The 13,343-nt window shown below is 50.4% G+C and overlaps 1 protein-coding gene across 1 annotated transcript; it reads right to left on the minus strand.

Moving 5' to 3' along the window:
* Positions 1-10,041: 10,041 nt before the first annotated feature.
* POU3F1 (POU class 3 homeobox 1) lies at positions 10,042-11,321 on the minus strand. Its single transcript, XM_044997907.1, has one exon. It carries the CDS (start codon positions 11,299-11,301, stop codon positions 10,174-10,176), a length of 1,128 nt encoding a protein of 375 aa, XP_044853842.1. The 5' UTR covers positions 11,302-11,321; the 3' UTR covers positions 10,042-10,173.
* Between the last annotated feature and the right edge of the window lie 2,022 nt (positions 11,322-13,343).

Genomic DNA, 13,343 nt, shown 5'->3' on the forward strand with positions numbered 1-13,343 from the left:
TATGACCCAGGCAAGCCCAGTTGGTTATGTACAAGCTCTGACAGCTGCTGGGAGCGGGCAGCTGTTGGTGATGGCAGGAGATCATCAGCTGAGCATCAGGAGACCCATCTAATGGTGGGCTCCATTGAACTATTGCTGTTCAAGGGAGTCAGGCTTAGCAGGAACCTCAGGGATCCCACTGATTGGTCCTTTGACTGTAAAGCACCTTCAAGGTCAAATTCACCCTTGGCATGAGCAAGTGTGACCTTGGGCAAGTTTCACCTTTTCATTCCAGTGGGGCATTTGGACCGTTCTCTGGGCTGCAGCCGTGGGGTCTCCCGCAAGTTCTGCTCCAGTAGCTTAGAGAAGACTCTGTGCAACCTTGTGTGGGTGGGGGGACTCTACTGCAGTCCTTAGGCATATGCATAGGGGCTCAGAGGTTAGGATGTGCTATGGCCAGTAACCGGGACTCAGGAGGCAGGAGAATTACTGAGGAGCCGGTCAGTGTGCTGACAAAAACCAGGGAACATGCAGTTCCTCGCATATGCGACTGCAGGCCCTTTCAGGAGAAATAGTCCAGAAGCTGGCCAGAGTTGGACGCTGCAGGTGCTGTAAGTGATGAGTTAAGTGGTTTTTATAGTCTCTGTATGAAGACAAAATTGCATGTAGCTGTTGAGGATAAATGAAGCAATTTCAGGAAAACAAAGAGCTTAAGAATTCTGCAAGCTGGAGTAAATCCCATCAGGTTTCAGTCCAGTTCTGAATGAGCTGGGAGCAGCATTGAGTGAGTCTCACTGGTACCCCAGCCCCAGCAAGGAAGGTGACAGTGACAATTACTCCTGCACAGCAAATCCACAGAGCATCTTGTTTGCCCTGGTTTGCTGAAGAATCCAGGCTCCTGCTAGAGACGGCTGGCAATGAGTTTCACAGGTTCATTGTGTGTTGTGTGAAGTACGTCCTTAGATTTGTTTTAAACCTGTTGCCTATTAATTTTACTTGTCCTGGTTCTTGTCCTATGTGAAGGGGTAAATAACACTTGCCTATTCACTTTCTCCACACTACTCATGATTTTATAGATTTCTATCATATCTCCCCTCAGTTCTCTCTTTTCCAAGCTGAACAGTCCCAGCCTTTTTAATCTCCCTTCATATGGAAGCTGTTCCATAACCTTAATAATTTTTATTGACCTTCTTTGTCCTTTTTCCAGTTCTATTTTGAGATAGGGCAATCAGAACTGCACATGGTATTCAAGGTGTGAGCGTACCATGGATTTATATAGTAGCATTATGTTATTTTCTGTCTTATTATCTATCCCTTTCCTAATTGTTCCTAGCATTCTGTTAGGTTTTTTTACTGCACCTGCACACTGAGCGGATGTTTTCAGAGAACCAGCCAGGATGACTCCAAGATCTCCTTCTTGAGTGGTAACAGCTAATTTAGAACCTCACAGCTGAGGATTAGTGCAGGGTTTGGAAGCAAAGAGCGGAGAAGTGCTTTGCCCAAGATCACCCAGAGAGTTAAAAGCAAAACTTGGCACAGAATCCAGAAGCCTTGATGCTCCGGTGATAGGCATGGTATAAAGTTCAGACAGCCTGCCAGTTTCTTGTTCCAAGCACTAGCTCACACTTCTTTTCCATACCACACTACCTCCTGGGCCCCATGCTTTTGTTGACTCGTTTTAAAAGCCCTCCCTTGTTTTGCCTTTACTCTATTTGCTCCTTGATAATTGTGTTTGTGAAACAGAAAAAAAATCCACATTCTTTTAAACAAAATCTTTAATAATTTTTCAATAGAAAAATAAGAAGCCCAATACAATGGGCAGGCCATTTAAATTAATACAATTATCATTGTTATTAATATCAGGACAAAAGAATGCAAACATACAAGTCTATAGCTTCCATTTTTTTTCTTTTTTTTAATTGACCAGTTGCAAATTAAAATTGAATGAGGTTTTTAAATGGGTCTTTCTTCTCAGCCCCTAAATTGAAGAGGATTTTCAGCCACATCTCCCAAAATTTGTGTCCCCCTGCGTAGGTGACAGAGAAATGAACATGAGGTGATGAAGAACCACAAGCAGGCCAAATTTCCATGGAAACACTATGAAAAACTGAAAACTGCCCTTGGCTTTGGAGCAAGTCCCCAGTGAGAAGACCCTGTTCCAGATTAGCATGTTGTATTTAAACATGTACAAATACGATATGTAGAAACAGAATTTTGTGCATTTACCCATTCATGTAATTCAGACGCACTTGGGATTAAGTGGTTCCAGCCGCTCGAGACTGGGCCCTGAGATACTAACCCTAATCTCACCCAAATTACTTGCAGAAAGGTCAGTCTTGAAAATGATAAAAGAAATACTATTCTGTGGCTGCAAAGATCATTGTCACAGAGCAGCTACTCTGTGGGGATTAAATAATAACAGGACTTTGAAGGATAATATGGGTAAAGCTATCAGGAGTGAATCACTATCTGCAGGGCTCTGTGAAATCAATGAAGAAATTAGAACTGTTCATAAAAAGGCAAATTAATTGGGTGCTGGAGCTGGAGCTGGAACATAGGTGTCTATTCCCCAGAGGCCTCTGAAATGAAGATGCCAAATAGAAAAATGAAGAAACCATCTTAAAAGTAGGATTTTTTTAAAAATGTTGTGACATAGGCAGCACCCTTCCCAATAGTATTCTCAGCAGTTTGTGAACCTATAGCACAAGTGTAATTAACAAATGCCTCCTTTGCAGGGCTTACAAGAAATAACTGATTTTGACTCACACCAAAAACAATGTGATATCAAGCTGCATGAATTATTCATGGGGTCTGATTTAACATGAACATTATTTCTTGTGTACAATATCATATGCTTTAATGCTGCCTTTGCAACCTCGTAATTCCCAGGCCTGGCATGATTACTTACACAAAGAAGCTTGGTCTTATTAGGTCTAATTGAAACTACTGGGAACTTTCACAGGTAGAGTTTACATGAATCACAAAGGAAAACATTTGATTAGCTACAATTGGCTAAATTTAAGAGAGAGTGAGTATGTGTGCATTTATATACCGCAACAGATGTTAAAAATCAGCCTGAGACACAGAGTTTGACCCTAGAGCTGCACCCCAACTTTGCAATGCTCTGTGGGACTCTGGATCAAAGGTTTGGGATTTGTATCTCTCTGAATTTTTTATGTCTATAATATGGCCTGATTTTAGTTCTTTTACACTGGAGTAAAGCCAGGGTAATCCTGTTGGCTTCAGTAGGATTACTTATGTGAATAGGGTTTCTTGGGTCAGGCCCTTGTGAGCAGAGAAGTTACCAAATCCAGACATTCGAATTGCCTGGTGTACCTTTTAATTCACACACACACATACACACAGCCCCATTCCAGGTATCAGAGCTAATCTGCTCTTCTATATTCTCTTCCCCTTCAAGGACCAATAGAGGGCAGTCAGCCTACATGGTATTCTCATGGCAGCAGGGAGGCCCCAATGTGGTGGCAAAGAGACGCAGAGCACACGAGTGCCACAGCTGGACACGCATTGTTTCTCTAGCCCCCATAAACTTCAAGCAAAAGCAATTGAGTCTGTTGCTTATTATTACTTGCTAATTTCAATTTACATAATTCTAAAAAAAGAGGCAGATAAATAAAATGTTTTTATAATTACTGGCTTCAATTCTGATGCATGATCCCAGCACAATCCTGGAAAATTATAAGGACTCAACTACAGGGTATAATCCAGCTTCAATTGAACAATGAAAGTTTTGTCATCAATTGCCAAAGAATTTACTGATGGAAAAAAAGACCCGTAAAATGAGCCATTCCATGCCCTAGAGCAGTGGGTCTCAGCCTTTCCAGACCACTGTACCCCTTGCAGGAGTCTGATTTGTCTTGCGTACCTCAAGTTTCACCTCACTTAAAACCTACTTGCTTACAAAATCAGACATAAAAATACCAAAGTGTCACAGCCACTAATACTGAACAACTGCTCACTTTCTCATTTTTACCATATAATTATAAAATAACTCAACTGGAATATAAATATCGCACTTAAATTTCAGTGTATAGTATATAGAGCAGTATAAAGTTATTGTCTGTATGAAATTTTAGTTTGTACTGACTTCACTAGAGTTTTTTATGTAGCCTGTTGTAAAACTAGGCAAATATCTAGATGAGCTGTCATACTCCCGAAAGACTTCTGTACACGCCGAGGAGTCCGCGTCCCCCGGTTGAGAACCGCTGCCCTAATAATACAGAGTTAAATGTATATCCAGTCACGCACAGCCTAATCCTTCACTGGGAGCCGGAGTGGGCCCATTGAGGAACTGTCATTCACTCCTTCAAAGTTTCATATCAGGGCTGAATTGACCCAAGCAGGGATTATGTTGCTACTGCTGCTGCTTTAGTTTGTCGAGAGGCAGCTCATTCTACCAGGAGCTTAGCAGGATCAGGCCCCACTGTGCACTGGATCTAGGCGCGACCTACACTTAGTGGAATAGCAGAACTCTGTTGCTAAGATAAAATAGGTTTCTGTGGTATCAATAACTAAGTGTCTAATAAGGCAAATTTCCCTGTGTTGCAACACTCTCCAGTCACCTCCCTGGCTGTGTGCGCGCGATTAGCACAGGGCAGATTTATTCCTCACAGACAAGGTCCTCCTCCCTTTGCAGGTTGCTGCCATAACATTCTTAGACAGGAATCCTGAGTAAGAAGATGTTGTTCTTGACACCCCCTGACCTTTGGCTAGACAGGCAGGCGGGCACAGCATCCATTGTCACCAGCAGGCTCTCCCATCAGTTTCCTACCTTATTAAAGACAGAAGAGAAAACAAGCACCACCCCGCTGAAAATTTCCCCTGCCTCACAGAACAGAGCCCGTCTCTCTCCCTGAAATCTCTGGTAACAATATCTAGGGCAATGGCTTTTGGGAACCACTTCCCCCTCCACGCTGGCTAGATAATCATGGCAGGTTATTCCGCTCACAGACGAGCGTGCCCTTCCCTCCTGGCGCATCAGGTTCCCTGCACCGCTCTGCATTGGGCAGCACGAAGGCTGGGGAAGGGGTGGGCTGGTGACCGGGACATATTCACTTGGCTCCAACTGTCCCAGCTGGCAAGTAGCACTGAGGGATTGTGGTTACAACTTCAGCCCCCGCATGAGCTGCTAGATTTTACCTCCCAGCCCCACCACCCCTCGGCTGCACAGAGCCCCATTACTCTGGCTTCCACCCACGGGGGCTATGCCTGTAAGCACGGCAAGATGGATTAGGCCTTTACTCCTCTGAAACCAAACAACCTGGAGCTCCAATGCAAGGATTGATTCCTTGGTGTATTGGAGAAATTCTCATAATGCAGTTTCATGTTAATTAAAAGACTGACTAGTCCAGTGATGAGCACCAGGGGGGCTGGAACAATTTTTATAGTGGGGGTGCTGCTGATAAAAAACACCGAATACATGGTTTCTATTATTACTTCAAGCCAGGGGGTGCGGCAACCCACCAGCACCCCTAGTTCCAGCACCACTGATGAGCGCAGTATACAAACCGATGTAGACTAGGACAGCATTTGAATGCAGGTGCAATGGAAACACCTTCTGTTTTCTGGGCATGTATGCAGTGACCCAACCACTGCCTCTGGGAGCAGAGTCTAAATTCCCTTTATACCTGTTGGTAGAGGACAGTGTTCTCACAATTGTACTTTTTCCAACCTACTAAAACTACCTCCCCATCTTTACTGGTGTTATGTCCATGTAATAGACCGAATGCTCATGTTAACACACTCACTTAAGGCTAAAATCACCTCCACAAAAATCCCCCAACACCATATTGTTATTTACTCCTGGCCTGAGAAAAGTAACTGTTCTTCTAAACGAGGCAAACCCTGGGGTATTTGGTTTTTAAAAGGATTGAGCATTATAGAATTGCACAAATAAAATGTCTTATTTTTGCTGTGCAATAGCACGAGCGCGCTAATGCAGTGGGGCTGCAAGTGCCTGATATATTCTGACAAACCAAACAACCCAAGGGTGTTCGTCCTCAGCAGAACTCACTTCACATCTTATCCATTATGGGAATGAAATGTGAAAATTGACCCCTCTTATTAAATAGCAATGTAATACTGTTTGCTACATACTCTCTCTTCTTTTAACTAGCCTACCTAAATTGCTCCTGATATACACAGGCGCTGGCTCCAATTCTGTACCGTTAATCCCCAAATGGAAAGGGGAAAAACTTCCCACAAGTACACAGTGGAGTTTCTCTCTTTTGCTTCTTTCTTTCTTTCCTTCCCTTTATGACTTAAAACAAACAAACAAAAAAAACCTGACTAGGTATCACCAAAAGGTTTCTAAAAATGGCCTCAGCATTATAAATACCAAAAGTAAAAGCAAGTGTCTGGGAGTGAAACAGAGAAAAAATAAAAGCTATAAAAGGATTTGAAATCTGGAAATGTTTCCATAGTTTCATAATGTATATTGGACGGTAACCTGGTTTGCACGTATTCATAATTATTGTTACTTTATTTTTGATGAGCGTATGCTATCCAATCCATTGCATCTGCTCAGCAAATTCTAAATTTATAAACACAAATTTTTTTGTATTCAGAATTCCACACTCCATTTCATGTTGCTGAGCTTCAAGTCCCTGCATTTTTGTGAAACAGTCACATAAGCAGAAAGAAATTAAGAACATGAGCATGTAATCAAAGCTGACAAAATGCTTTATTAATCATGTGTGCTGAATCTTTTAAACAATACTGTGCTATGTTGTTGCTAAAGAGGAGTTATTAATATGGTCTTCTGCAGTGTTTGCCAGCTTATTTGTACTGCAAGGTGAACCCATTTGCTGGTGTGCTAACTTATGGGTATCAAACATGATATTTAGTCTGATAATGGTCCACCATCGTGACTTTTTTTAAATAAAAAAAAATCCAAAGGAACAGTTGATAAGAGTAGGAAAGCTGTAGCTATTAATATCCTTTGGATTAGCCACTATACAATAACTACATTTTTGAAAGTGACAGAGAAAAATAGGATAATTAATTTATAGTAACATGGCTGATTGCTCAGGCAAATGTCACAATAATGCATTTGCAAACAAAACACTGAAGGCACAAAAATACAATAAATCCAAGCAGAAGATTTTTGCGGCAAACAGAAGATTTTTCATGTTGGGTGCAAACTGCATTATTCACACCTAAAAAAATAAATCTGTGAACTGACATACAGTAATGCCCGACCGTCAACAAAAATTCCCTTTACACCTGCTGTTTCACAAAATGTATCCAGAGTCAAGTAGCAATGTGTCAAATATTATAGACTGTGGATAGGAAGTTTTCTAGCAAATTAAATTAAGTATCTGACATTTTACCCACTTTACATTTCTCCAGTGTTTGAGTTCCACAGACACAGGCTTCAAAAGTTCTCTCAACATACAAATGCTGCTGGAAACAAAAGATCTGTGAAAGTGAAAATAATCCACTTATGTGACTTTTCCTCACAAATTCTGAGAGAAAGCAGACTTTAAAAAGATACAAGTTAATTCTTCTAGAAATACAGAGAATGAAATAAGTATTCTCTAGACCCTGGTATAGGCATAAATATTAGAATGTGCTACTATATAGAAGGATCTGGTGACATCAAAAACCATGAGAGCACAGCTTGAGTGCTAAGATAGAATTTTCTTGTATTACATTGTTGCATATTTATTATTTTCAGTAATATAAGGTGAGAAAATTATTTAAAAAACCAACATTTTCTGCTTGTATTTTATATTCCAAACGGCATATTAATCTCAATGGACTATCATAGGACCCCAAATACAATTTATGCTCTTTCACTGGTATTATCCACTTTAAAGCTCTGCGTGTGTACATATAAGTGTATGCAGACACACAATATAAATGCCTAAGTCCTGAAGATGGAGTTTCCCAGAAGTGTAATTAGCAGGAACAGTGAATGTTGATGAACAGTATTTGTAACAATTGTAAACAGAGGTGAGTAATAGATTGTTCACATATTTGAGTTATCTGAAAGCAAAGATAATATTAAACAGAACAAAACATTAGAAAGCTGAGTCTGAAAATAAAAATTACAGGTCTTTTATTTCTAAAATAAATTAATAATGTACGTTCAGATTTAAGTATCTGATAAATGAAAAATAAGGAGGAGTTTTCCCTCCTTTTTCAGGTAAAATGTACATTACTAGCCTAGTGGCTTCCCTTCAAAAACCTTCCCTTTCTCTCTCAGGTAACACGTGCACACTCGGCCCTTTCTGCACATCTCTCTCACTGCACTAACTGCCAATATGATGGGGAAGATATTTGCAAGACACTTTTTTTTTGTAATTCTACCTTCTGTATAGGGAACCCTTTGGAATGAAAACAAAACTGAAGAAATGCAGATTCTGTCCCCGAAGCTGGGAACATGCGATATACATTGCAGCACAGTATTTATACTTTTCCTGAGATCCCTGCACGGACAGCTCATCTCTTCCAGAGACCCTTGTCAGTTTAAGAGCTTCCACACATTTGTTTAAAGATCTTGATTTGACATTTACCGCTTTATGGAGTCCACAGCTCCTGTAGTATCAACAGCAAGTTGCGCACACTGCGGAATGGAGAAGAGTTTTGGCAAAACGCTGCCTACAGGCCGTAGGGGTTACGGGATCTGACTGAGAAGAGTTTAGAACGATGCAGCCAGTAAACACGGACTCTGCCCCTTGGACCACAAGCGAACACCCGAAGTCACGATTTAGGGTTAAATCCCCACGCGGAATCAGCGGCTCCCCCCCTCCAACTGTCAGTGCCGAGCGATCAGCCCGGCAGGTGCCTGCCCCGAGCGGAGTTTGCCTTTGTCTAAAGAGCTGCAGCCCCGGTCCGTCTGGAGCTGCCCCTTGTCAGGCAGGGAGAGCACGGGACGCCCTTGCGGCCGGGACCGGGGGCTTGGTCCCTACAGAGCCAGGCGAGGCGGTGGGAACGGTCCTTGCAAAGGAAAATCCCAACTCGCCTCAAACTTTCTACGGGGATGGAAAACAAAAAAAAGTCGGAGCAGCTGAATGGACGGAGCCCCCCTGGCCCGGACTGAAGCACCGGGCGGCTCCGCTGGCCTGGGCTGCAGGACAAGGGGGTGTCCTGCCTGCTGGGGCCACCCCCTGCCCCCTCCGAGCTGGCCCTGGCCCTGGCGGGGGTGGTGCCCGACCCAGCTCCCCGCGCAGGGGCCGAGCCGCCTCCAGCAGCCCGCAAAGAAGACACGAGACCGGTTCCTGGGGGAATGGTTTATGTACGTAATAAAAATATTTACTATAAACATAAATAGAAACGTAACTTCGCGGGCTACACATTTGTTTGCGATTAAAAAATAAAACCAAACTCGGCCCCCAACGCTGCGGAATGAGCCGAACCTGCCCGCTTGGGGGGGGGTGGGGGGGGACGGACGCGGTTAGAAATAAATAGAGACGGGGCGGGAAACAATATTAAAATAGCCTCTCGGAATCGGTCCGTGTAAAAAAGCGGCTGGGGCAGGAGCGGGGATCCGGGGCGCGGACACGCGTGTCCCTCTCTCACATATTTACAGCCGGGCTGGGCACGTTCCCGCAACTCCCGCCCCCCGCCGGCTCCCCAGCGTCCCTCCCAGGGCCGGGCCCGGGGCACACGCGTGTCCCCCTGGGGAAGCTCCCCGCGCCCTGGGTCTCCCCGCGGCCCCCAGGAGGAGAGGGGAGGTAAGTGCCATCGGAACCGGCCCAGGGGCCCGCGGGGGGAGCTCCGGCCTCCCCCGCCCGACGCGGGGGGCGCTCCCCCGCAGCCGGGGCCACGGGAGCAGACGAAGAATAAATTAGATCTCAAACCTTTGGCTAGTTCTCCTCTCGCGGCGTTTGCAGAGCCGCGGGGCTCTGGAGCGCGCGGTATTTTTGGAAGTCAAATAAATACAGCGAGTTAAATTAGACAAACTCGGGTGCGAACCAGTCTGAGGAATAAATTAACGAGCGTTTTCCACGCGCCGCCCGGCGAGCCTCGGCATCCAGGGCCCGACACCAAGCGGCAGAACCAAAGTCCCGAGCGCGGCTTCGCCGGGGAGGGGCTGGGGCCGCTGGCGGGGTTCGGGTCCCTTCTGCCCGCGGCCGGGGCCGGGGCCTCCCCGCAGTCCCTGGCTCCTGGGCCCCCACTGTAACTCCGGCGCTGCCCCCGCCCCGAGCCCCCTGCCCCGCCGCCCAGTCACTGCACCGAGCTCTGCAGCGGGTGGTGCAGCGGCGAGGTCTCCGCCTGCGCGTAAACATCCTCCATGGGCGGGTGCGGGACCCCGGCCGGCGTCATGCGCTTCTCCTTCTGCCGCCGGTTGCAGAACCAGACCCGCACCACCTCCTTCTCCAGCTGCAGACTGTCCGCCAGCGAGGTGATCTCGTGGGCCGAGGGCTTGGGGCACTTGAGGAAGTGGTTCTCCAGGGCGCCCTTCACGCCCACCTCGATGGAGGTGCGCTTCTTGCGCTTGCGGCCCTGCGCCGCGATCTTGTCCAGGTTGGTGGGGCTGCCCGTGCTGGAGTCGGTCTCCTCCAGCCACTTGTTGAGCAGGGGCTTGAGCTTGCACATGTTCTTGAAGCTGAGCTGCAGCGCCTCGAACCGGCAGATGGTGGTCTGCGAGAAGACGTTCCCGTACAGGGTGCCCAGCGCCAGGCCCACGTCCGCCTGGGTAAAGCCCAGCTTGATCCGCCGCTGCTTGAACTGCTTGGCGAACTGCTCCAGGTCGTCGGAGCTGGGCGCGTCCTCGTCCGAGTGCTCCTGCGGGTGGCCCAGGTGCTGCGGGGAGGCCTCCAGCTGGGGGTCGTGCAGCCCGGCCGCCTCCTCGTGGCCCAGGGGGTCCCGCAGGCCGTGGTGCAGGGCGGGCGCCGGGGGGCCCAGCATGCCGTTCAGGTTGGTGTAGGCGGGCTGGGCGTAGAGCAGCGGCTGGTGCCCGCTGGACGTGGGGGACATGGGCGCCAGGTGGTGCCCGCTGCCCTGCGCCCAGGCCGGGTGGCCGCCGGGCGCCTGCTGGTGCACCAGGTGGGAGCGCGGGTGGAAGGCGCCGGGCAGCTCCTCCCGGGCCGCCCCCTGCACGCTGCCCTTGCCGTGCTCGGCCGGGCCCAGGTGGGAGCCGCTGCCCCAGTCGGAGCCGGAGCCGACGCCGGCGCCGGGCAGCCACTGGTGGTGGGCGAGGCTCATGGGGTGGCCGGAGCCGCCGGCCAGGCCCTGCAGGTACTCGTGGTGCATCATCTTCTGCACCTCGCGGTAGGTGGTGCCCTGGTGCAGGCGGTCGGCGTCGGGGTGCAGCGGGGCGCTGCGGGGCAGGTACTGAGCGGCGGCGGCCATGGCTCCCCGCGCTCACTGCGGGCACGGCGCGGCGCGCGGCGCTTTAGAGCCAGGCTCGGGGCGCCGGTGGGTGCCGGGCGCCCGGCCACTCCCCCCGCGCCCCATTGGCTCCGCCGGCCGGGACTGGCAGCCGGCTCCTCGCCGTCATAGGGCGCCCCCGGCTCGGGGCCCGTCCCCACGCCCCCCGCCCCGATTGGCGGAGGGGGCGCGGGCGGCTCCCGGGGATTGGCTTGGGCTGGGGGCCCGCGTGCTCCGGGCGCCGGGCCGGGCTCTGATTGGCGGGCGGCTGTTCATTCATGCCGGGTTGCGACTCACCACGTGGGGGGGGGCACCTGCCGCGGGGCTCGGCCGGGCCCGGGCTCCCGTCGGGCGCGCACAGGCTGCAGACGCGCCGCCCCGGCCGTCGGGCCCCGGCCCCGGCCCGGCCGAAGGGAGATTCCCGCTCCCCGCGCGGCAGCCGACGGACCGGACGGGGAGCCCCCGGGAGGGTCCGACAGCGGCCCGGGCTGGAGCCAGGCGCTCGGGGGGGGGCGGCGGCGGCGGCTCCTCCTGCCCCCCGGCCCCGGCCCGAGATTCCCCTGGTCACCCAGCGCCGGCCGGCCGGGGGCTCCCTTCCCGGGCCCGGGGAAATACCGGGTCAGACCCGAGTCTCCCCCCGGGCCACGGCCCCTCGGCGACGCGCGAACCTCCGCCCGGAGGGGCCGAGCGGGCTCCGGGCGCCCAGCCCCGCGCCGAGCGGGGGGACCCCCCGCCACTGCGGCGACTCGTTCGCAGCTCCGCCCCTCGCCGCCGCCGCCCGACGGGGCGAGCAGGACGCCCGCGTCTGGCCGGGCCGGCGGAGGAGCCGCTCCCGTGTCCCGATGCTGCGCTGGAGCATTTCCCCGGGACGCTGCCGGTTGCGGTGCCTGCGGCGGGTTTGGAAGAGAAAGTTCCTGCGCGTTGCGCGCCTGGGCCAGGGAGCAGCGTGGGCAGCGTTGGCCGGGCGGGTCTGCACAGGCCCCCGCGGGCTTCCCCGCACACACGGTCCATAGTCGCAGACGTGCGCAGGCCCGGGGTTGGGGCTGGCTGGGCCTCAGGCGCAGCCAGGACCCTGGAATCGCCCAGCCCGTTCTCTGCAGCTCCGTATCCCCTGGGCTCTCGTCATGGCCCCGGGGTGTGAGCGCCCCCCGGCCGGGCAGCGAGCAGGGCGCCTCGCGAGCCCCACGCCCGCCCCTCTCGCGGGTTCTCCCCGGGGCTTTACACCTCAGCCGGGGGGGCTGTTTGACGGGGTTTTAGTAACTGCAGCGCGGGGTCTCCGTGCTGCGTGACCGAAAGCAAAGTGAACACAAGCGCGCCCAGCGCCTGGAACAGATCGGGGGGGGGGGGGGGCTGAGGTCTTCCCCTCCCCCACCGTGTCCCGCTCCCACGCCTCCCTCCCGTACCTGGCAGGAAGAGACAGGTGTCTCCAGTGCAGCTGGTGGAGGCTGGAGCCAGGACACTGGAACCTTACTGGCCCTGCGCCCACTGTGAGCAGGTCTGTGGCGAGGTGGGAATGTCGCTTTAAGCCACCGGCTGTTGACAGGGTTAATTTAATCTAGCCGGGATCTGGCCACAGCAGCTGCAAGGAGGGTGGGTAAAATCCATCGCCAGTGAAAAGCACGTGTTCGGTGAGTTTTGTTCATGACCCTGTGTGTTAACTTTCTGCAGACATTCAGGGGCCTGAGTTTTACTAGCACCAATACTTGTGAAAAATGAATTTGAAACTGGACTTTTCAATGGGAATGAATTTTGAATTGCTTATTTAGATACAGTAACAAATTCACAGCAAAGCCTGTTCGGTACAGAAATCATCCAGTCAAGAAAAAGAAGCAATTCCATATGATTTACCTAACTAGCCTATCAGAGTCGAATATTTGAAGCTTGAATTTTGAATATTTGCAATGAACACTTCTATGAATTGCTATTTGTACAGGGGAACAAATGCAAAGAAATTTATAAATAATTTTACATTATGAATGTCAGTTTTGCTTTCTGACCTTCACAACAACCACAACTCCCTAAAA

The sequence above is a fragment of the Mauremys mutica genome, chromosome 23, assembly GCF_020497125.1.
Source record: "Mauremys mutica isolate MM-2020 ecotype Southern chromosome 23, ASM2049712v1, whole genome shotgun sequence".
Taxonomy (NCBI): domain Eukaryota; kingdom Metazoa; phylum Chordata; order Testudines; family Geoemydidae; genus Mauremys; species Mauremys mutica.

What these genes read in the sequence shown, in the direction of transcription:
- POU3F1 (XM_044997907.1), bottom strand. Translation starts at nt 11,301, where the DNA reads ATGGCCGCCGCCGCTCAGTACCTGCCCCGCAGCGCCCCGCTGCACCCC.